At 35.7% G+C, this 25752-nt stretch overlaps 2 protein-coding genes across 5 annotated transcripts; one reads left to right on the top strand and one right to left on the bottom strand.

The window, feature by feature from the left end:
* Positions 1-338: 338 nt before the first annotated feature.
* On the bottom strand, positions 339-995 carry neurog3 (neurogenin 3; the record flags this gene model as incomplete). The annotated part of the gene is made up of 1 exon (XM_079439912.1): positions 339-995. One exon carries the CDS (start codon positions 993-995, stop codon positions 339-341), a length of 657 nt encoding a protein of 218 aa, XP_079296038.1.
* An 11716-nt stretch (positions 996-12711) lies between these two features.
* On the top strand, positions 12712-25752 carry LOC306884416 (sphingosine-1-phosphate lyase 1-like). 4 transcript variants are annotated; one of them, XR_013785437.1, is made up of 15 exons: positions 12712-12968; positions 16055-16220; positions 17400-17467; positions 18226-18373; positions 18626-18705; positions 19499-19627; positions 20149-20237; positions 20558-20666; positions 20756-20854; positions 20963-21109; positions 21282-21520; positions 21692-21838; positions 21987-22107; positions 22691-24160; positions 25380-25752. XR_013785437.1 is itself a non-coding variant. In XM_079440247.1 (14 exons), the coding sequence occupies exons 1-14, from the start codon at positions 12957-12959 to the stop codon at positions 22853-22855; spliced, it is 1719 nt and encodes a 572-aa protein (XP_079296373.1). In that variant the 5' UTR covers positions 12712-12956; the 3' UTR covers positions 22856-25752. The 4 variants fall into 4 exon arrangements, 1 of the variants encoding a protein (XP_079296373.1); XR_013785438.1 differs by having other exon boundaries at positions 22691-24201; positions 25413-25752; XR_013785439.1 differs by having other exon boundaries at positions 22691-24237; positions 25384-25752.

Genomic DNA, 25752 nt, shown 5'->3' with positions numbered 1-25752 from the left:
AGCAGATTCAATATTAATTTATTGTGATTTTTACAATTTCTAATCTACATATGCACTCGAATGAAAATGGATAAAAATAGAAGTGTTTTTCATTTATTTGCTTGAATTAAAAAGAAGGAAATAACATACATTTATAACAACTATATGACTATTATCGTCATAGACATTATATTTCAGTGTTAAGAGCTGTCAATTTAAACAAAAAAATCTATTTTGCGTTTAAACTTCCATTGCTTATAGGCATAAACGAAAAATAACATTTCTACACTTATGACATGCCCAACGTGTCAGATTCGTGGTCTTGGCATGAAAAGAAAACTTTTGCCAGATTTGCGTTGCTACTCGCAGATTAGATTAAATGTCAGATTGTCCTGAAAATTGCTATTAAATTCCTCTAGTAATAAATCACAGTAGTAACCTTGAGTTTCTTGGCGATTTGATGATGAGTTTGTAGAGTGCCACTTGGACGCGCATGCGCTGGATGCGCTATAACGCACATCCAAGCAAGCGCTCGGCACAGCGAGGTTCTCCTGATCCCGATCGTGATTTGAAATTTGTCGAACATGGTCTGCAATTCTCAATGTTTCTGACAATGCCCAAATGTAATTGTGCGCGAATCTCAAAGTCTCGATTTTAGTCAGTTTCGCGTCATCGGGAAAAGTTGGAAGCACGCTTCTCAGAGTATCCAGGGCGGAGTTCAGCTTATGCATGCGATGCCTTTCTCTGTCGTTTGCCTTCACCCTGCGATTCCCACGTTGTCTGCTTGCTGACATCTTTTTCTTGATTCTTTTATTTCTTGTGTTCTCTTCGTTGAAGTTGGATGCGCATTTTTTAGTCGCTGAGTCTATGCTGCCAAGCTCAAATTCTCTGTTGCATTTGATTTTTTGGCACTTGGTAATATCTGTGGATCCAGACTTGAAATCTAATGCTGAACTCCAGTTAGATTTAAAGGTCCCATTGCTTCCTACCGAAGTGCACGTGGATCTTGGAGTCATTCTGTACATAAAAACATAACAGGACATCTTCAGGCCAAGGTCTTGGATAACAACCTATAAGAAACCTATCATAATTCAGATGCTTACCTCTTGGCTTGCAGACTGGCTCAGTGAAACCGAGGTTCCGTGAGGGTGTTGGTCTACAGAACTGCGCGTCCTGTCCACCAGTGAGCAACATGCAGTCTCTTATTCATTCCCTTAATATATAAATCAAAGGGACAATAAGATGGTGTTGCGCCCAATCGTCATTTGTGTCCCTTTATCCTATCTGCGCTCTAGGACAAACAAATGGAGTCAAGTGGCCAATCAGAGACGGCCCTTTCAGAAATGTACCTTCGGGTTTAAGAAATAAACTAAGAGAAGATTTTAAAAACGGGGAAGAATATGTCAGGTGAATTTTTCTATAGTTGTCTGTTGTTGTTTTTTATTGTAGCCTAGGAATCATGCATTCATCTAATCTATAGTAATTAAAACTATTTCATCAAGAGAAACAGCTTATAACAAGTATAGTGGCTTATAAGCATTTTTTTGCACAATGAATTCTATAGTTCATCATTATCGAATTATAATAATTGTACTCTATATGCATGACGTTTTCTCAAACGTCGACTTCTGGGTGATAGAAAAAGTTCACGTATCTGTAGCAGGAATAATCTTATGTGATTTGCATTGACAGAACTCATGTATTGAACATACATAATGGACATTTTATTGGCACTTAACATGACAGTTTCAACAAGAAATTTTCATTATTAGAAATTGAAAAGAATTACTGATAAACATTATTATTAAGTGGCATTACTGTTGTGCGCTTTTTGGCGATATTCCTGTGCGTAAATTGTGCTGTCGTGCACAGAACCCTGGGCAAATAATATTTAATCGAAGAAAATGGGGAATAACTTGAATTTGTGTGCAGCAGCAGTTTCATAGTACAACGAAAACACAGAATATTGTGCACAAAAACATTTGCATAAAAAATTAAATGCGTGCGCACTGATGTCTCCAAACGGAGTCCTTTGTCAAGAACGTCAAGTGCGCGTCGTAAATATGGTCGCGGTTGCGAACAAAAGACTTTCAGCATGGTGGGGTAGCACGAGTTTACACTTGGCCCCAAGTCTTGATAAATCTTCATTTATTGGAGAGACCAAGAGCACTGTAATGGGCGCTAAATATTTACCGTGGTGCCCAAGTGTCCACAAAGGCACTCATCGCCAGTCTAACTAAATATGTATTCTGTAGGACATCTGATAACCATATGCTTTCAATAAAATGGACAAATAAAGCAAGGAGATAGGGAATGTTCTCGTGCTGTTATAAAGGCCTCGAAATAATCAAAAGTAAACCAAATATTACCGCTTTACAAATAACTTTTGATGCCAGACCCATATTGGGATATCGCGGGACAGGTGTGGGTTTGGGACTGTCAGATTTGTCCCCCGATTTTTTTATCAGTGCCTAGTAATATCTTGCTTGTTATGCAAAGTAAGGGCAAACATAGGCGACCTGTTGCTGTGGAAATCATAGATATCGCAAAGAACCTGATTTAACAATAAATGCGTCTTACTGAAGAGCAGGTGATGTCTGGCCTCGCTGTCTTGACTGATACTTTTTCAACTGCTGCACTTTACAATCTGTTGTAATTATTTATGAAACGAAATCTATTTCTTATTATTTTAACAAACAGAAGTACCAGGTGGGGCTTTATTTTCATCCCCAGTCTTTGTTTGAAGGGCATCTGAAGAAGGCAATCAAGGACTAAAACTCGCTGACCAGCTTTTTGCCATCCATTTGTCCCAAACTGGCAGAAAAGCTATTTAATTCTTCCCTCTTGTTCAGACGCGGAAAAGGCTGCACATAAAGAAGAAAAGGAAACTTCACTGCGAAGACAAAAACAACAACTTAAAAACATTTAATTACAACCCAGATGCCATATGTACACCTCTTGTTAAAACTCAAACAATGTCAACTCTTTTGTTTGGTAAAACGTGTACCTTTGGAGACGTGTGCGCTTTTGGAACGGTGTGCGCATCGAGACCAGAAAGATCTTGAGTACACTTCTTGGAAGAAGTAATGCTGTTTTAATGTGCTGTTGAGGTTCCTTTTAGAGTCCATCCATTGTACTAAAACGCATATGCTTGTTATGACCGAATACACCAATTATAATTGAATAGCCAAGAGCTTCTTGCTAAAACTCTATTTGGTTTGAGCAATCGGGGGTCAACCTCAATAATTAAGCTTTGGTGCTGCTCTGAATGCCTGGGTTCAACTGCAGCTTTTCTCTACGTAGTGCCCACATTCAGATTTGAATCGAATTTATCTTTCTAACTTGCCAGTTTTGGGGTGGAAAAGCCATTCGTGGGAATGAGGAAAATAGAGGGGACAAATTAGTAAGATTTATAAATAATTTTGAAAAACTATAGCTATTAACACAGAATTATTAAAAAAAAAAAAAACATCTCTAAATGTAGCCATTTTTCAATTTTGGAATGCACTTTTATGTCCCAGAGTTTGTTTGTTTTTTAAATAAACTTTCAACTTTTTTTCTGCTATATGAAGGTGACATTGAAATTGGCTCAGAAACGTTTACCATGCCTTCATAATTTATTTTCGATACTTTTCAAATGCATTTCTGTTTATGCTGTTTTATCCTTGTCCCAGACCAATTTTTTTTTAACTATTAAAATATTAGGATTTTTCATCATTTAGTGTAGAGCCTATAATTGGTGTAAAATATAATTGGAGACGATAATGTCAGTAAAATGGCATTGGAGTGGAAACTTGACAAAATGACAGAATTCCCACGTGATATACGTGTATACACTCGTTGACATTTATCTACATTTAATAAATTAGTTAAAGTGTTTCAAATATTTTAAGTGAGTTCATTTTCTGCCCACAGAATGAACACCAATATTTTACAAAGTAGTTTTAAATTAGCCCAAAATATTATTTTGAAGAAGAAAAGAAAAGAAAAGAAAACAAATGTAATGAGATTATTTATTTGGTTGCGTTTTACAATCACACACAAGTAAGCATTTAACACAACGTTACATATTATAGTTATAAAAGTGTTTTTAAACACTGAAACCTAATGTTACTGTTCGTGTAGGCCTACTCACGAACATGAATGTAAATGTTCACTCTACATAAGAGAACCTACTATAAAAGCAGTTGAAACAATACAAGAATATGAACATTTTACCAAAATACGTCTGTCCTTCAAAAACTACCCAGCAAACAATGACCTGGCGGTCCACCAGCGTTTTTTGGGCGGCACAAATTCAGCGGCTTAACATGGTCGGACCACCGTCGGCACACCATCGGCGAGCCGGCCAATCTAAAAATGCCGTCGGTCAGCTGGCGTTTTTTGGGTGGCACGCCACCAGCGGTTTGCCGCAGCTGGGCCTCCGTCGGTACACCAGTGGCAAGAAGAGGGTCTGTCCTGTGTTCTAATGAGCTCTTATATGACATCTTTGTTTTATAATATATTTAAAATTTATGTTTTACATTACATTTTTACAGTATTACAGTTAAAATGAATCTGAAGCACTGAATAAAAATAGTGAGAGAATTAACTAATTATTATTGTTCAGTATAAAAATACTGCAAGCACGTTTTTAAATTAAATACATTGTTTGAATGATCATAAAAACAACAGTACAAAATCATACATCTCATAAAAATAACAAAAATATATGATAAAATAAAAATAAAAGTGCTAATTTGCCCCACTGTCACGTGCGGTTTCCAGTTTACACCTATGTTATAGAGCTACAAAACGATTAAAATCCAAAATTTTATCAAATTATTATTTTCAGTTGTTTATGTTTATTTAAATGCTGCGTGGCTGTGACGTGATTTGATGGACGCGCGCTGAGTCTCAATCAAACGCTGCAGAGCGGGAGTTACCATGGAAACGGCCACAACTCTCCAACTGACAGCTGCAACACTCCGTCTCTCGCTGCTGTTTTCGGGTGAGTTTAGTACCTAAAGTCACACAAATATTACATACAACTGTTCCTGACACTTTTCTTACTATTAATTGACACGTTTCTGTTGAATATTTAGGTCATAAAGACAGTTTAGTGTCTTCGAAAAAGTCCGTTAGCATCTCAACTGTTTTCAGACAAGGTATGCTAACTGGTATGCTAACTCTGTATATTGAGCTCTGATTTATCAAAGTTTTCACTTTTCATCACATGTTTATGTGTAACGTTAGATGGGAAGTTGTAATAGCTTTGTAAAGGTTTTTTCAATCGCTTACTGGAATTAGATTAATTTATTTAGCCTAAAATATGGGCTGTATCTTTCCTGTTAATCAGTGAGCGTGAATTAACTGAATCTAATTAAAATGTGATTTGATATTTTATGGCAAGCTATTATTGATAAAAATTGTTCTGTGGTTTCAGGAATAACACTTCTGCAACAGATTAGAAGCTCCAAGATAACTATATTTCTGAAGGAAGTTGCTGACAGAGATGTGGGAAACAGGTAACATTAAGCTGAGAAAGATCATTAAATCACTTCATATGCATTTTTTCATTACATATTTGCATGTATCATGATCCATCTGTTACACTTCTTTATTAAAGTTATTTTAAGAAGGTTTTGACATCCAAACATGAGTGAGTGATGTTAAAATGTATTTTATTTCTGTGATCAGAGCTGGATTTTCGGCCTCATTACTCTTCAGTTTTACATGATCATTCAGAAATCATTCTAATATGCTGATTTATTTGCTGCTCAGGAAAATATTTCTGATTTGTATTTTGTTTGTGTGTTATTTTTTTATTTTTTAGGATTCATTGATGAACAAAGTTGAAAAGTAACAGTGTCTATTTGAAACAAAAATATTTACTCTCACTTCTCATCAATTTAATGCATCCTTGCTGTATAAAAATATGAATTTCTTAAACCTCACTGACTGCAAATTTTTGAACAGTATTGTACACTACCATTTAAAGGTCTGGAATCTATTTACCAATGAATCATGGAACAAAAATCAGTTTACACTAAAATGTTTATCAGCACATCTGTTTTGATAATAATCAGAAATGTTTCTTGAGCAGCAAATCAACATATCAAATTTATTTTTGAAGGATCATGTGACACTGAAAACTGGAGTAATGATGCTGAAAATTCAGATTTGATCACAGCAATAAATTACAATTTTAACATATCCAATTAAAAACAGTTCTCTTGAATTGTAATATTTCACAATGTTATAGTTTTAATGCGTTTTTTAATTTCTCTTTTACAATAAATATAGCTGTGGTGAGTAAAAGAGACTTCTTTCAAAGATGCAAAATATCCTACTGACTTTTGAACAGTTGTGTAAATTACAGTTATGATGTTCCTCTCACTTCAATAATACTGTGGCATATGTAGAGTATGTCTGTTCTCTGAATACTGAGGACAAATGATATGCTTACTAAGGGATATAGAATAAAATCGGATTGCGATTTAACAAAATTATAGCAAAGTAAGTTAAATAATGTCACAAAACTCTGGACTATTGGCAGTACCCAGAATATCAGACTCCAGTAAAGGAAGTAGGGGTGGGCAATATGGAAAAAATATCATATCACGATTTTTTTTAGAAATATCACGATTAACGATTTTATCACGATTCTTTGTCATGTTGGTTTTACAAGTTGTCTGAGCATTACAGCCAAACTAGAAAGACAAAGCCTTTCAAGGTAACAAAAAAAAAAAGACATGGCAGATATTTAGGCCAAAGTGGGCGAAGATAAAAATCTTTGTCATTATTTTATATTTCTTATTAAAAAATAAGAACAAAGATGCACATTACAAATACACATAATATACAAATAAAACAAACAGTGCTTTATTTCCAGGTACAATAGGTGTATTTAGCAGAGCATTCAATGAAATTAAATGAACAAATATAAAAATAAAACACTAGATAGACTGATTCCTAAAGCAACTGGATTAAAGTTTTTCAGTCAAGAATAGTGAGTGATTTTTCTCTTTGGGTTTTGTTATATGGAGGACCAAACCTGCATAAATTAAATATGATATATATTATATTATGATATATAATATATTAATAAATAAATAAATGTGATAATAGGAAAATGAATAAACGACTTGATAAAATAAATATGATTAATTTCTAATAAAATACGATTTTCCCCCCTTAATTTATTTTCTGCTTTTATACATTTATAAAAAAAATTTACTTTTATTTTTTCACTAATTCTTTTTTAATGTATTTTTATTATTTATACATTTATTTTGAGACTTATTTATATATAGTCGGAGTCAGACACCCAGAGGATGGTTGGTTTCTAGTCTAATAACTGGGTGTCATCACCCTAGGGTCTGATGTCGATGGTTCCAGGCTTCAGCTTCCTGTTTTTATTTCTGGAAAATATTTTAAATATTTCGGCACTAATGCGAATAACGTTCTGTGAAAATAACTTACAACTCTCCAGCTGATCTGCCACATCCCGTAGCAAACTGGACAATGAATTACTACTTGCCGCTATTTTCTTTGAAAACTCATCTCTATCGCTTAGCTGGGCTGACGATGCGACGCGTGAACTCTCAACCAATGATGCACTGAAGCTACACAAGGACCACCTTCCTCATTTACATGTTACACACGGAAAAGTAAAAATAAATGAATAAATAAATACATGTGGGAATAAATCATTCGAAAAAAAATGAATGCATAAATATATAAATAAATCTCAAAATAAATGTATAAATAATAAAAATACATTAAAAAGAATTAATGAAAAAATAAAAGTTAAAAAAATGTTTATAAATGTATAAAAGCAGAAAATAAATTAAGGGGGGGGGGGGGGGGTTACTTTATTACAAATTAATCATATTTATTTTATCAAGTCGTTTATTAATTTTCCTATTGTCACATTTATTTATCTATTTATTCATTAATATATTTATTTATTCATATTTAATTTATGCAGGTTTGGTCCTCCATATTGTTAATGTTAAATGAATAGTTCCCCCAAAAATAAATATTCTGTCATCTGTCTGTCAATTCTGTCATAATGTTTTATTTTTATACCCTTCATTTACTCAAAAGTTGTTTTAAACCTGAATGAGTTTCTTTCTTCTGCTGAACATAAATGCTATTTTGAAGAAGGTGGGAAACCAATCAGTTGCTGGTCCTCAGTGACTTCCATAGGATTGTTCTTTCCTGCTATCAAAGTCAATGTAGACAGCAACTGTTTGGTTACCCTCATTCTTCAAAATATCTTATTTTGGGTTCAGCACAAGAAATTAATAGAGGTTTGGGAGAACATGTGAGTGAGTAAATAATGACAGAAATAAAATTTTAGGGTGAACTATCCCTTTAATGACAGTGACAGCACGTTTAGTGTCCTGTCCCTTTAAGACCTACACGCATCTAATATACAGGCACGCATCTTTTTCTCTCTTAACTATATTTACTTTCATTTTAGAGATAACCAACTGAGTCTGTATGTAAACCTTGTGTGTTTTGACAGTATTAGCGCAAAAGATAAGTTAGTTGAGTAATCAGGCGCTGTTAGACAGGCGTTTTAGTGCGCGTGCTTCAGGTGTATGTGCTCAGAAAAAGCGCACATCAGACCAGCGCGTGAATGAAACATTTAACCAGCAAGGCTTGTGTGCAAATAATGTACTTTTGCGATCGCGAATAAGTGCAGTGTCCTGTCAGAGTAACTCTACTGCTGTATGTCGTGTTGTACAGTATATAGAGACAGAGGAGCCAGAACTGTATTTGACAATGTGCGCTGTAGCACGATACTACCATATTTCTTCAAAAGCAGATCGTGGAGACATTTTTATCGTCCACGATCAAAAATCGTCATATCGCACACCCCTAAAAGGAAGCAGAGCTTTTTCGTGTTTTAAGGTCACTGCACACTGAGTCCGAAATTTCGGATGCATTTTTTCGTATTCGTAATCCAAAAAATTGAACAGAAACCTTGCACACTGAGTCCGATGCGTGTTAATTAATCCGTTGCGAAAAAATTCGCAAAACAGTAGCCTACTGTAACACACTTGAAGAAGGCAACAAGCCTGATTGATTTTTGGGTTCTTTCGTTTTTTCAGCCAGCAGTTCTTTTACAGATCTCACCACAGCTCCGTGCAACACAACTTTGCGTGAACTACTACTAACTCTTCTCTTTTTCTCTTTCAGGTCTGCTCTGGGATTTTCATCTGGCTACCGTCACCCACTGGACAACCATGGCTTAGCTGTGAGTATGCAAAAAATTTATGCATGTACTGAATATTTTAACAAATAAAACAATAATAGTTTAACAGACATTACAAAGAAAAATTAATATATTTGGGGGGCCTAGTTTTTATACAAAAATGAATCTATCAATATACATATTCTAGATTTCTCCACACTACTAAATGGAGTCTTCAAGCATTGAGGATGATTTTGTTGTCCTCTCGCTTCTTAAAAAACAGAAAGGAAATATTGGGTCCATCCAATCCTGAGATATAGAGAGGATGGAGAGTTCCCCCTCCTTATTAAGGAGCAGCGGGATTATCACGGGCGATTCAAAGTTTACTCCAGGATGTCAGTGTCTCAGTTTGATGCTTTGCTAGTGATACTAGAGCCACATATTAAAAAGAAAACCACCAATTTCTGTGAACTCAGTGTGCAAGGATCTATATACTAGGCATGGGATGATAATCGGTTTCAAGGTATACCGCGGTTTGGAAAAGTCACGGTTTCAAAACCACTAAAATATTTCATTATAACATTTCTGCGGTATGCACAGTTTTTTTTTTTTACATGTTGTCAAAGACAGAAAGTTCAGGACTCCCTCAGTTGTGTGCAGCGAAAAGCATAATGAGTCACACAGCCCCGTACCTCACCGATCCAAATTCAATCTGGGAAAGGGGAACATTCCTGCATCATAACTTGGACTGAAAAATTAATGTGTAGAAAGTGAGCATGTCTCCAAAAACCTTGTTAAGCTACAGGTTTAATGACTGCTTTTTAAATTATTTTGATTATTATTATTATTTTTTAAATTTACAGAAATTGTTTTGATTATGGTTTTGATTATTGAGCTGCAGGTTTAGGCTCACTTTAAGTGACTGCATTTTTATTTTATTTTTTCATTTATAAGGATTTCTTTTTCTTTTTTACAGAAAGTAATTTATTTTTTGATTATTGATTTATTATTTATTGATTATATGAGCTGCAGGTTTAGGCTCACTTAAGTGACTGTACTTAATTTAATTAAGAAGAATTCAATTATTTATTTTAATTATTTAGCTTGACATGTTTACCTTTCCAAAATGTTCTATATGTTTCTTAAAAAAAAATATTGTGTTCAGTGGGGAAAAAAGTTGTTGTTTTCTACCCAGACATTTAAAAATAACACATTTTAGACCCATTTTAGCCCATGCCTACTATATACAGTGCTTTGTGCTGCAAGATGAAGTGGATGAACTTGACAATCGCCATTCTGGATTTTGGCGTTCGCTTGTACGGTGGCTCTGAACTGTCAAAACACCTCTCAAAATGCTTCCTACGGATGCGAGAAACGGAAAAAAATCAAACCCGATCCAATTTTTTTTTTTATGACGGACGAAAATTTCGGATGCGTTTTTCTTTTTTTTCACATTCCCCATCCTTTCCTATCAAAATGCATGCTACGGATGCGAATATCGAACCTGATCCGAATTTTTTTTTTGACGGACGAAAATTTCGGAGGCAGTGCGCAAACGTGATTGACACAATGTGAGATCGTATTTATTTTTTAACGTGTGAAAATTTCAGATGAAAATTTCGGACTCTGTGTGCAGTGATCTTTACTCTTAAACTCTCGAATAGCCTTCTGATTATGTTTGGAGCTCAGACACACTCTCTCTGTTTAAATCTAGATTAAAAATACATCTTTTTTAGTCAAGCATTTACATAACACATCTCATAACCTTGTACTCTAAATAAATGAAATAATATGAACAGCATCTATGCTAATCCTTTTCCTTTTGTTTTCCTGTCTATCTCTCAGGTTGCCCATCCCAATGTTACTACATCTTGGATCCAGCCTCACTTGTGGTGACTTCAGATGATGCCAACACTCATGAAGACTCCAGATGATGGCAACTAAAGATGAACATACCAACCTGACACATATTATGTATTGTAATCATTGCCTTAAAGCATACGTTGAGTGATTTTCAACCCACTTTGTATTGTTACTATGATGGTAATATATGTGAACGAACAATGTTTAATCTTTCTCTATGCCCAATAATGTTTTGCATTATCTGAATATTGTTTATTTACATATTACAGACTTTGTGACAGTATGAAGTGGATTTAAATTCACCAAACTTACCCTTTTAATGTTTGTCTGTTTAACTGAACATGACTTTGAACAAATAACTTGTATTATCTTAGAGTTATTGACATATGGACGTTAATTTGTTTCCAGAAGATGCTCCCCTTTGAGTCACAGTCATCTCTGGTTGTTTAAAGGAATTTTTTATTATTATTGTAACCTTGAAATATGCATTTTCTAAAGCAGCTTTGATTGTGAAAAGCATTGTACCCATGTTTTTACTAGGGTAAATCTAGTAACCATAACTGTAGTAACTAGTTTATTTATTTTTCCTCAAATAAAGGTTTTGATATCATGGTTCTACTATAGTAATATTTTAGTAAGGCTGGAGTCAAACTGGTAACCATAGTGTTTGAAACCAAGGTAAAGTTTAGGTTTAGTACTATGCTGTAATAAGACCATGAATTTACTACAACAATCATAGTTAAACCATGGTTAAATTTGTGGTTGACTTTTGTATATGGACATATGTGAATCGAATGCTTCTATTTGAAAGTCACATTGGATAAAACCATCTGATAAATATACTGTAAATGCATTTGCATGTTTAATCTGTTCACTGAAAATAAATTTGGAATTGCGATTTTACATTGTTTTTGATCCATTATTGTGTGCAAGGATATTTTGGTTAGCGTAATTGAACTGATTATGAACCACGGACCGACCGTGGACCGCCAGCATACAGTAATTATAAACCAGCGGCTCGTCAGAGGACCGCTGTCGGAAAAGCGGTGGCTGCCGCTGGTGGTCCGCTGGAATAACGATGAGCAAAACGCCGGTGAACCGCTGGCGGCGTCCGCCGGTGGGCCGCCGACTTTGACTCCGGTGGGCCACCAGTGGCCCGCTGGTCTTATGTTAGCTGGGTAATAGCGCCATCAAGTGACCGTGAAAAGCATTGTCTGTTCAACGACCCCATATGAAGTACAAAACCAACACAAAAAGAGAAAACCAAAGCAGCCCAACTCAGTAAATCATTTACTGTAAATAGCCTATGATGAAATGTTTTTAATGCACTGAATATGAATCAAGTTTCATATGTTGCCCCTTCTTTACTAGTTAAAAACCCTTAATTTTGGTGTTTTTTCAGTATTATTAAAACTTTTAATTATTATACAATGAAAATACAGACTGCATAAATAATTAAATAGGCTATGCATCATCAACAGCAACAGTAATAATCCATACAAATAATAATCCGTAAAAATAATAAGAATAAGAACTATTGCAAAGTCACTACAAGATTTATCAGAAAAGAAACTCTACACCGACCTCCCTGAAAAATATCATGTAACTGTGGCGAATCTGCGAATCGTCAGGACGTAGTGAGGTTTACATCTACTAACAGCATGTGTGCTGGACTAATCGCTGTGATGAAGGAGGCTTGCAGTGTTTGAAGATCAGCGAACGCGGCGACACGCCTGAACGCAAATCGCGTCCGCTTTTACTCACGCGGCACTTCCTGATATAAGCTTGCGCCTCAGATTGTGTCATGCAACGGGGCATTCGCTCTCACAACAAGCCAAACAAAGATCTTTCCGGCTGTCTTCCCTGTTTCTTCCAGAGCTGTTGAAGAAGCGACTTTTTCAGACAGGGTGTAACCTTGGCAAACAAAATGGACTACAGGGTGAGTGGGCATAATGTCAATTAGAAATCAGCTGTGCTTTAAATAGAGTATGTTCCAATTATCAAAACATGATGTAATTATGCTCTGTCACAACGAAAGCTTCGACTGTACAAAGAAAGCATCTTACTTTGCTTCATTTACACCGTAGAGGTGTATCAGACCGAGAAGCGACACTTTGATCTGATATAACACGTTTCCCGTGCAGAGCTGGCAATTGAGTTGATTTTATCGTTATCTATTTGAAGTTGAATTTATTAGAGACAAATGCCACACTGGTTACAGGGAAATAAACTATCTGTTTATTATCATGTCCTGCTATGTCAAATTTTGTGTAGAATATGTCTTCTGTGATGTGTAAAGGAGACTTTAAAGTGATATAGGTGAGAGCTATTATATAACTGTTTTTCCTTCATGTAATAATCTTTCATCTGTGTGCAACAACCAGGTGCACAGGGAAATTTAATGTTTCATTGCATATGTGTTCATCAGAAGACTTCCTGTGACGGGCTCAAACACAGAGGAAGTGCTATTCTTAATAAGGGGGTGTACAATGGGGCCAGATCTGTTTTGACTGCTGTCCAGCAGCATCTGTTGAGGCTGTATTTTGGCTAGTCTGATGCTCCTGTGATGTGCTGAGAGATTTAATGTGTGTGAATGAACTATTAAAGGGATAAAATAAAAAGTCATCATATTCTCACCCTTATGTCATTGCCAACCTGCAGGACTTTATTTCTTCTGTGGAACTCAAAGGATATATTAGAAGGAATGAAAGCCTCAGTCACCATTCACTTTCACTGTGACTTGGATGACTTTTTAATTATATCCAGTACAACATATTTCTGTAATATACATTATAGTTCAAAACGTTGGGGTCAGTAAGATTTTTTTTCTTTTTTGAAGTCTGTTATGCATGTAAGTCTCAGAATGCATATTTTTGATAAAAAAAAATACAGTAAAAATTATGAAATATTATTACAATTTTAATATTACAATTTCTATTTTACTATATATTTCAAATGTAATTTATTCCTGTGAGGGCAAAGCTGAAATATCAGCAGTCATTACTCCAGTCTTCAGTGTCATGTGATCCTAATATGCTGATTTGGTGCTGCTCAGGAAACGTTTAGCTATTATTATCATCATCAATGATTTAAAAAAAAAACGTGCTGCTTTAATATTTTTGTAGAAACTGTGATACATTTTGTTTTCAGAATTATTAGATGAATAGACAATTCAAAAGAACAGCATTTATTTAAAATGTTTTTATAAACTGATCATCAGTTCAGCATATTTTGCTGAATAAATTTATTAATTTCTTTTAAAAATTACCCAAAACATTTGAATTGTAGTGGACGAATACATAGATAAAAGCAGTTGTATATACTTTTAGCCATTTAGATCAAAATCAAACCCAAATTTTTAGTCGTGGGCCAAACTTTTATTTACTAAAACCTTTATCACAGTCATATGTTACAGGATACATTACGGAATATCTTGAGTTTTAAAAGATGGACTTAGCTGCTATAGCACTTTCAGTCTGATCCTGATTTAGACATCTAAACATTTCCGTTGGAAACATGAGCTCTTTGACTCAACAATGAAGAAATAATCAAAGCTCAGCTAGAGAGGGTGTGATTGTATCCTGTACACTAGGAGCTAAAATGAAGCAGTTTTAGGTGGCATCCTATTTTCTAGAAATTTTTACCCCAGTTATGTTATCTGTCAGGTTCAGAAGATGTGTTTTACAACATTGCAAGATGTGCACATCTGTTAATTTCTTTTGCAATGTGTCTCTGCTCTTGCCTTTTGCCCCTTTTACGAGATAACATAATCTCAGCATTTTATGGCACGTTATGCACTGAAGTTGTTTGTAGGTCTTGTTACATTAGACTGATAGGGATGCTGCCTTTAAGGATCCTGATTTGGATATATTTGGGTATATTTGGATCCTGAACGTGTGATTTACCTCAGTCCTGGTCAAAGTTTCACTTGCTCGCTCACATGACCTGTTTACCTACTCCTCTGAATCTGCTGTATTTGGCAAACCCTGCTAAACCTGTCGGAGAGCTTGTCATGGACTTAGAACTCCATTTAGGGGGGTGTTGTTTAGCTCCTGCCTGATTCATTATCTCCTTGACCAAATGATTGAAAATGAATACCTTTTAAAGTTTAATTTAATTACACCTCATTTATTGTGCTACATTCAAGGTAAAATATGGTTCTTAGTATAACTAGTACTTTTGACATGCTCAAAGTAAACAAAATGCAAATTATAGCTTTTAGTCAGGCTTTTGGAGACAAAATGAGAAGCTCATTCATTGTAGATGACAAGGAGTTGACATGCTCACTAATATGGTTAGCTAAGACTTTGTTCAGCTGACCTCCAGATTTCCTGTGTGCTGTTATGGTGATGCTATTGGGACACAATCTGCGCTGTTATCAAGAAAAAACACATTGTGCTGTAAAAAATAGCGATTGTGAAAAGCATCTACCAGATATGCTTTTTTACTGCCTTTTTAAATGACACAAACTAACCATTTATAAATATGGACTTCTATGCTGGTAGCCTTTGAGTTTTGTATGGAGTTTTGTAGAAGGTGTGGCCAGTAGGAACAATATCTCATTGAGTGAAAGTTAACTACTAAACTCTCCTTGTTTCTTGTGGCTGAAGTAAGGCATACTGTTACTAAGTGTCATTACTGAATCCAAGCTCCTGAGACAATTAAGTATGACTCAGTCTGCTATAGTAAGTATTTAATTGTTATTTTGTTCTTTTTATTGATATTTTTTGTTTGTTGCTACTAGCTGTCATTATGCTAATCTGGGCATAGATAGCCAACATTTGTATGCTTTTTTTTTTTTTCTCAAATAGTGCTTAACCCTGAAGAATTTAAGCAGTAGGGTGTTTGTTGAATCTTCTGTCAATGTTTGTTGATTGAATTATGTGTCTGTTGCTTGTAATTATAGGTTGCAGCCAGTTCTTGGTATCTGTATATGTTGTTTTCTGCTTAGGTTTTCTATCTGTTACCTGAAATGAGAAATTAGATTGGGGTTATTTCTGTAACATTTCTCCTTTCCTCATGCAGAGTGCCTTGGAGGTGTATAAGGAGATGGTGCTGCTGTACATAGAGGAGGCTCGGCGCTTTGTGAATATTCAGTGTGCTGGTTTGGAGCCATGGCAGATCATTGCGACCACTTTGCTGTCCACACTTGGTGCAGTGTGGCTAAAGGGCCTCCTTTTCCAACAAGAGAGTAAGTGCTATTGATAACTCATGTTTTTTTGTTTTTTTTTAAATCAAGATATGTTTAAATGTGTTGATTAGTTTGAGGACGGTAGAATTTTTAAAAAGTTTTTGAAAGAAGTCTCTTTAAGGCTCATCAAGGCTTTTTTTATTTGATAAAAATAAAGTAAAACAGTAATATTGTGAAAAATCAATACTATCTGATATAACTATTTTTAATATATATTTAGTGAACCCCGAGTTCTATTCCCATCTCGTGGTCCTTTGCCGATCCGTTCCCCCTCTCGCTGCTTTCCTGTCACCTCTTTACTGTCCCATCACATTAAAGGCATTAAAAAGGCCATAAATACAACTTCAGAAATCATTCTAATATACTGATTTCTTGCTTAAGAAGTTATCAATGTTGAAAACGGTTAATATTTTTGTGGAAACCGTGATTTAATTTTTTTTCAGGATACTTTAATAGGTAGAAAGTTCAAAAGAAAAGCATTTATTTGAAATGGAAATCTTTTGCTACAATGTACAAGTTTTTATTGTCACTTTTGATCAGTTAAATGCATCCCTGCTGAATAAAAGCAATAATTTCTTGATTTTGTTTTTAAATGGTAGTGTACATAATCTTGAAGGTATCAAGAAAGGTATAAAAAAAATAATGTAATTGTTATCAACTTTCACAGTCATAAGATACTTTTCTTTGCCACTGTGAAACAATATGAAACCCAGCATTATGTTGCAAATGAATTGTAAGTAAAAAGTGATGTTGTCCTTTTTTTGATATTCATCAGTCAGGAAGTCTTAAAACAAAGTTGCAAAATGTCAAGGCCTCTTGAACAATAACAAAGTCTTTGGCACTTGAAAGCTTCATACGCTACTGGTGACCTAGACACCATTTTTCTTAGTTTTTTTTTATTTATTTATTGTTGCATGTTATGGTTGAGTCATCATGCAGAAACAATGGTTTCACATGAGCTGAGGGAGGAAAACCCAGACATTTACACCGAGGTCTCTCAATTGTTTAATTTTACTTGGCAAACTTTAGATTTCATACATTTTTTCTGTTGAAAATAAAAGATAGTTTGAAAGTCTCAAGCAGTCACAGGGCTTGAATGTTTTTCACAGCAACACAAATTTAGAAAAATGTCTTCATGTAATGTCTTCACCGCAATTTGCTCATTGTCATGTTTTCTAGGTCTGACGTCAAGGGTAAAGAAGCAGTTCTTTAAAATCATCAGAAAAATCCCATTTATTGGAGCAACAGTAAGCATCTAGTGGTTTTCTAGTTCCCTTTCTTCCTTCAGACTTCTCTTTCTGACTCATTGATCGATGAAGTCACCACTGTCATGCTGAAGGGGAAGAAGCCTTTAACACACTTTCACATTATAGCCTTGTGATTATTCCAGGGTTTACCCTGTGTCATTAACCTGAACAAAGGGCAACATGTCTGGTTCAAGTCAGAACCGACTGGAGGTCGATTTTAAGCTCTCTTGTCTTTTACAATTTTTATTAGAATGCAACTAACCATCTTAAATTACAAATTGCAACCTAAACACCCATTAGAACAGGGGATCGTTTTGACTTAAAGGCCTCCATTGACCAACAATACTTTTTTTGCAGTAAAGTAGTTTTAAATTTAAAAAAAAATAAGAAAATAGTAAAAAAAATACTCATTTTACATCATGATGTGTTTTTAGCATTTTAATCAAGTTCGGTTATTTTAAAATAATTTAAATTAAGTCATCCTGCAGCTCCCTTAGAAGTTTGCTGAGGCCCCCTAGTGGGCCCCGAACCAATGATTGAGAATCCCTGCCTTAGAGCATTGTAAGACATTAAAAGATCTCCTTTTGCACATGCAAATGGATAAAGAAGTTCTATTATATCAACAATGCAGTAACTAATTGTTTTTATTTTCCCCTCAATTCCTCTATTCCCTGTATCTTTTGTATTAATTAAATATTCAGAGATTTTTTTTTTTTTAATGACATTTATTGTTTTCTTTCCAATCTTTCCCTCATCAGATTCAGAATCAGCTCAACAAGGCATTGGATGACATGTCAGTGAGTCTATGCACGCTGAAGGAAGGCATGAGCTACACCAAACTCCTGCCAGCACAGGGCCTCTCCCACAAAGAGCTCCTTGACAAGATCAGAGAGTATGAGACACTGAGTGAGTCACCTGCAGCCTGCCCTAACTCACATCTGTTATAATGAGGGAAAGCTCAAAGGCTTTGAGGATAAGTCAGATCTCTTAAAGTTTCAGCCAGATGTTCTCAGACTGAATTTGCCCTACAGTGTGGGCGCAGTTTCTTCGCAAGCAAGTTTGTTTACTAGGGTATAATGCCACTGGTTTATGTGGTATTAGAAGTCTGTGTCCCACCATTGCTCTGTCCTCAATATTGTTTCATGCTTATGACTTCAGGTGAGGTAGACTGGTCAAAAGGCAAAGTATCCGGCGCAGTCTACTGGGGGGATGAGAAGCTCACAGATCTCCTGGTGAAGGTATAGTGGCCTTGTAAATCATTTATCATTAAATCCCAACAAGGGCTATGTGTTCCAAGGGGTACTTTAGATTTTGCATTCATCTATAAAACTATTTAAATATTGTAATTAAAAACCATTTAAAAAATACAATTAAAAATTGTACTTCTATTTTTAAACACACTTGTATGTAATTACGTCTGTAATTACATTTATAAGTACACTGTTGACCCTTACACTTTAACCCACCCTTAAACCTACCCATACCACTTAACCTGTCCCTAACCGTACCCATATCCCACCTCAATAACAGCAAAAGTGTTTTGCAATACAATATGAACACAAGAAGTACGTTGTACTTATTTTATAATGTAAGTACATAGTAGTTAAGGCCAACTAATATAAAGTGGGACCGAAGTATCTTAATGTTCACTCTTTCTGCATTTGGTTGGTTTTTTAACGGAAAAAGAAACAAGGGAAATAATATTATTACAGCACAATAACTGTTTTCTACATTTTTATTTTAGGATTCTTTGATTAATAGAAAGTTCAAAAGAAATTCAAAACGGCATTTATTTGAAATAGAAACCTTTTCCAATATTATAAATGTAATATTGATTAAGTGAAGGCATCCTTGCTGAATAAAAGTATTTAAAAAAAAAAAATACTGTTGTTGATGAAGTACTATTTATTGGGGTTGTGGGTTGATACATATGACAAACGAGATTGGAAACCTTTACCTTTGAATCAAGCAGAGACTTCATAATACAAGAAACAATTCCTGGATTTTGTTTTGCATTCCTCTGATTTGCAGGTATATGGGGAGTTTGCCTGGTCCAACCCCCTCCACCCAGACCTGTTCCCTGGGGTTAGGAAGATGGAGGCAGAGGTGGTGCGGATGACGTGTGCCCTCTTTAATGGAGGCCCAGACTCCTGTGGCACAGTCAGTCCTTCTCATTGTCTTCCCTGAGGGAACAAAAGTTCCAAAAATGTATCAAAAGTCATTCAAAAAATTATGTAAAATACTCATGGTTTCCCACTCACTGAAAAAGTTTTGTTGCATATTATTAATAATTGTTTTGCACTTGATTTGATAGCTGAATATTGAAAAATATATCCTTAATAGAATCTGAGGAACGCTATGAGAGTTATGTACATTGGCAACATTCACACAGCAGCAGAATTAAGTTGTGTGTCTAGTGTTTTTACATCTATAGTGACAATAGAAATGCGGCTCGACTTCAGTATTTCATTCAACAAGACAGTTTTTGATACACCCCTATAAGCTGTTGAACAGTATGATTGGGACAACTGGAGAGTTGCTCCGATCAATACCAAACAAATCTCCATTTGCTCAGTTATCAGTCCATTGTTTAAAAATCTGAAGATTGTATTTTAGAACATCAAGTTTCTTCTGTACACTCAAAACGAATCATTTATTTTGTGTGTTCCTTTAATGAAAAGGTCACTTCGGGTGGAACAGAAAGCATCCTTATGGCATGCAAGGCATACAGAGACATGGCTCATGAACGTGGCATTAAACACCCAGAAATGTATGTACTATCTCAGTCTAGTCAAAACATTCAGCCTCTGCAGTCATAATACTCTGTTTAGGTTAATTTACAGTAGTTGTCAACCCACATTGTTAACGATAAAAACATATAAGTGGTTTGCTGTGGATGGCTACTTATTTACATAGGATGTATAAACAGTGCAACTTTATATTTAAAAATGTGCTCAGTTTTTACTGTATTTAGTTTTATTTTACTTTATAGAATTGGTTCTCATTAGTGCACCTTAAAGGCAGTTGTTTTATTCAATCACATTATTTATTGACTTTTTTATTCTCCATTTTATTTTGTCTATGCACTAGTATTGCACCAGTGAGTGTCCATGCAGCTTTTGACAAAGCAGCACATTATTTTGGGATGAAGCTCATTCACATACCCCTGGACAAGAAGACCATGAAAGTCGATGTGAAGGTACTTCTGTCTGGATTGTCCAAAACAAACAAGCACATTTTTGTGAATATCGATCAGCTTGATATCTACCTAATTTTTTGGGGTTATAGGCAATGAAGAGGGCCATCTCTAGAAACACAGCAATGCTGGTGTGTTCAGCTCCTCATTTCCCCCATGGAATTATGGACCCTATAGTAGAAGTGGCAAAGGTAATTGCTTCAGATGAGCATTTAATCCAATGAGTTTGTATTGTGGTATAAATTAATCTGTAATATATTCCGTATTCAAAAATAATTAAATATCATTTATTCTTTTAGCTTGCAGTAAAATACAACATCCCATTCCATGTGGATGCTTGCTTGGGTGGGTTCCTAATAGTTTTTATGGAAAAGGCAGGTTTCAAACTTGATCCCTTTGATTTCCGGGTCAAAGGTGTGACCAGTATCTCAGCTGATACACATAAGGTGAGAATCTGATAGTGTGAATAAAAAAAAATTAATGAATCAAAAATAGACTACTACTAAAAAAAGTTTGGGGTCAGTAAAATTTTGTATTGTTTTTGATCAAATATACTAATATTTTATTATCTGCCCAGATGTCATCATTAAGTTAAATGCAAAATATTTGTCCCCGCAGTATGGTTATGCTCCCAAAGGTTCCTCAGTGGTGCTCTACAGTGACAAGGAATTTCGCCACTACCAGTATTTCGTCGCACCTGATTGGCAGGGAGGAATTTATGCATCTCCGTCCATTGCTGGCTCTCGGCCTGGAGGCATAATTGCTGCCTGTTGGGCTACTATGATGCATATGGGTGAGAAGGGATACGTTGAGGCCACCAAGAAAGTTGTTGAGACGGCCCGCAAAATCAAAGCAGGGTCAGTATTAATATAATATAATTATAACACATGAAAGACATGGGCAAGGTGTTGCTTTGAATGTATACAAACTGTGGTAAATGTACATTTGCATGGTAAGGTAACATTTACTTGCCAAGAAAGGGACTGTACACAGAAACAACATGTTAAAAAAACACTCTCTTTCCACAGAATCCGTCAAATAGATGGGGTGTTTGTTTTCGGGGACCCAGAGGTGTCTGTGGTGGCACTTGGCTCTGATGTTTTTGATATCTTTCGCTTATCCAATGCACTGACTTCAAAGGGCTGGAATCTCAACACTCTGCAGTTCCCATCTAGGTATGGTTAAAAAAAAAAAAAGTGTACAATGTGGAATATGCAGGTTATGCAAACTAATGTGAAGGCATCCGTGCATCTATTTTAGGCACTGGTCAGAAAAGTTGTTCCTTAGATCATTGTTCGTGGCTCTTTTTTTGTTGTCTTTCAGCATCCATATTTGTGTCACAATGCTACACACACAGCCTGGTGTAGCTGAGCAGTTCATTAGTGATGTGACGAGAGAAGTAGCCATCATCATGAAGAATCCTAAAGAGAAAACCACAGGAATGGTGAGTTTCTTTTTCATTAGGCATACCATTCACTTAATATTTTACTCATAAGTTTGTCTTACAATAAGAGTCTACAATACTGTTTAAAAGTTTGGGGTCAAACTTCTAACATGCTGATTTGGTGCTCAACAAACATTTCTTCTTCTTCTTCTTATTATTATTATTAATATAAAAAAATGTGGTGTTTAATATTTTGGTGGAAATTTACATTTTTTTAGGATTATTTCTTGAATAGGAAGTTCAAATGTAAAGGTCTTACTGTTACTTTTGATCAGTTTAATGCATACTTGCTTGAATAGAAGTATTAATTTCATAAAAATCTTACTCACCCCATACTGTATTCCTACACGCTGACAAAATTCATATGTAACAGTACACATTTAAATAGATTTTTATCCAAATTCTGTCTAGTCATTAAAAAAAGGTGCTGCTTTGGTACATCTCTGTTGAACTTCACATTTCAAGTTTATATATAGCCACAAGAACACAGATGAGTGAAATCAGTCTGTTTTTACATGAATGATCCCATTTGATAAACCATAATGAAATACCCCTGAATTAACTTTCCCCTTTTTGTTTGTAGGGAGCCATCTATGGCATGGCCCAGTCCATTCCTGACCGATCGATGGTGACTGAGGTCTCACAGGGCTTTTTGGACTGCCTCTATAGCACTGAGGTGCCCAAGATACAGAGCAAGCACCACAAAAACCATAAGAACCACTTGAATGGCAACTCCAAAGCGCACTAAGATTGACTGTCGGGGTCTCCACCCTTAGCTGGCTGAAGGGATGTTCACCACAATCATCTAATCATTCATTTACTTCATTATGTCATCTATTTACGACTAACTATTTTATGTATAAGCCATAGTCACCTGACATTTGGGGATTTGTGACTAAGGAACGACAGTCTGTAAGGCTATAGAGACAGCTGCACAAATATCTATGAGTCTGTGAAGGGTCTGGGACTTATTCGTTTAATTTTGGTGACCAGTGAGTGCAGTTTTACTCGTTTAATTTCTTAAACTTCTTATTTTTATGACCAGTGCACACCATATGTATTTGATTGCATTTCCACTATTATTTTTGGAAGTGTTTTCTTCCACTTAAACCTCAGGATACCACATCACATTGATTTGACATTTTACATGTTATTGAAAAGATGTTTCCAGGAATTAAAGACCAAAATCCATAATACTACCGACATGGATAAGCCATGGGTGTTAGTATTTTAAATATTCCCAATATCTCCTTCACAATAGAAACTTGAAAACATTACAGACCATTTTAGGATGGTAGTACTGCTCAGGTGAACCTGTATAGAAAATGTTTAATTTATTTATTTTAAATTCCCCATAACTAGGATAGATTTGATAATACAGTCTCAAAACATTCATCTTATTTAAGAGAAACTATCTCTCAGATTTTAAGTTACCAATGGAAAATGATATCAGGGCAAAACTTAACAAATCCACCCACCAGGTTGTGTAGATCAACCATGTTTCCAGGTTCAAATACGCATCCATTTGGGTTTTCAGTGATCACATTTCACCCTATCTACCTCGGATCTAAAATAATTGTACACGTCATCATTAATTGTTTCCTTTAAGTCCAAATCCTGAAAAATGTCACGTTAGTGGGCATTTTGATAATCAGTCATTGTCATGCTCCAGGTTATGGTACTCACTGACAACGGTTTTCAGAGAGTCAAAGACCCCCTTGATTCATGAGACTTTCTTTTATGTGTTGTATTTGTTTGGGATCTTTGTTTCAGCTGAACTCAACTGAATGATAGCTAAGGCCTGGAACAGCAAGGGAAATTAATTTTGTGCATGAAGTCTGTGATATGAGGAAGTGATGACATGGTACCATGGAAAAATCACACCAGATCTTGTCAGCAGTGTAATCCCTTAAGCACTTATAATATTTGTGACCACTGTGTGTGTTTTTTATATTTTAAATCACTAATATACTGTCTCATATTTCAATGTGTCTGTTTTTTAATTCAGTAATTTCCATGTACTTTTTTTTAACCTCTTTTTGGGGTACTTCAAGTAGGAGGCAGGACTGTTTTCTTCTGTATGATACCACTGTAGTACAGTGTAGTCTCAAGAACTGTAACATGCCTTAGGCTAGGACATACAGTGGTGTGAAAAAGTGTTGGCCCCCTTCCTGATTTTTTATTTTTTTTTGCATGTTTGTCACACTTTAATGTTTCAGATCATCAAACAAATATAATATTAATCAAAGATAACACAAGTAAACACAACATGCTGTTTTTTATTATGAAGGGAAAACTAAATCCAAACCCACATGACCCTGTGTGAAAAAGTGCTTGCCCCCTAAACCTAATAACTGGTTGGGCCACCCTTAGCAGCAACAACTGCAATCAAGCGTTTGCGATAACTTGCAATGAGTCTGTTACAGCGCTGTGGAGGAATTTTGGCCCACTCATCTTGGCAGAATTGTTGTAATTCAGCCACATTGGAGGGTTTTCGAGCAAGAATCACCTTTTTAAGGTCACGCCACAGCATCTCAGTAGGATTCAGGTCAGGACTTTGACTAGGCCACTCCAAAGTCTTCATTTTGTTTTTCTTCAACCATTCAGAGGTGGATTTGCTGGTGTGTTTTGGATCATTGTCCTGCTGCAGAAACCAAGTTCGCTTCAGCTTGAGGTCACGAACAGATGGCCGGACATTGTCCTTCAGGATTTTTTGGTAGACAGCTGAATTCATGGTTCCATTTATCACGGCAAGTTTTCCAGGTCCTGAAGCAGCAAAACAGCCCCAGACCATCACACTACCACCACCATATTTTACTATTGGTATGATGTTCTTTTTCTGAAATGGTGTGTTACTTTTACGCCAGATGTAACAGGACACACACCTTCCAAAAAGTTCAACTTTTGTCTCGTCAGTCCACAGAGTATTTTCCCAAAAGTCTTGGAGATCATCAAGATGTTTTCTGGCAAAACTGAGACGAGCCTTTATGTTATTTTTGCTCAGCAGCGGTTTTTGTCTTGGAACGCTGCCATGCAGGCCATTTTTGCCCAGTCTCTTTCTTATGGTGGAGTCATGAACACTGACCTTAACTGAGGCAAGTGAGGCCTGCAGTTCTCTAGATGTTCTTTTTCACACAGGGCCATGTGAGTTTGGATTTTGTTTTCCCTTCATTTAAAAACTGCATGTTGTGTTTGTGTTATCTTTAATATTTAAATTTGTTTGTCACTTTAATGTTTCAGATCATCAAACATGCAAAAAAATTTAAAATCAGGAAGGGGGCCAACACTTTTTCACACCACTGTAGATGTGGATATTTGTCTTCAAACAGTTACTCTTCTTGCCTAAATGAAGCATTTCAATGTCTTTATGCAATAATCTGTAATTACTGTAACTACTGAAACTGAGGCACCTTGATCTGAATTTTTGAAGCATTACATGACCTCAATGGTTATGGTTGTATAAAGCACAAAGCTAACAGCATTCACCTAAATGCCTTCCACTGACGTCAGGGTGTGTGCTATTAGGTTAACATAGTAGCTACATCAGCCTCAGGGACTAGGCCTTTTCCACATCATGTAATCCATTTCAGTTTTGTCCTGTGTTTTTGTGGTTCCTATATAAATCAATAAACTTTCTTGAAATAA

The sequence above is a fragment of the Barbus barbus genome (genome assembly GCF_936440315.1).
Source record: "Barbus barbus genome assembly, chromosome: 18".
Taxonomy (NCBI): domain Eukaryota; kingdom Metazoa; phylum Chordata; class Actinopteri; order Cypriniformes; family Cyprinidae; genus Barbus; species Barbus barbus.
The sequence above is the reverse complement of the archived record's forward strand: the minus strand, read 5'-3'. Positions and strand labels throughout refer to the sequence as shown.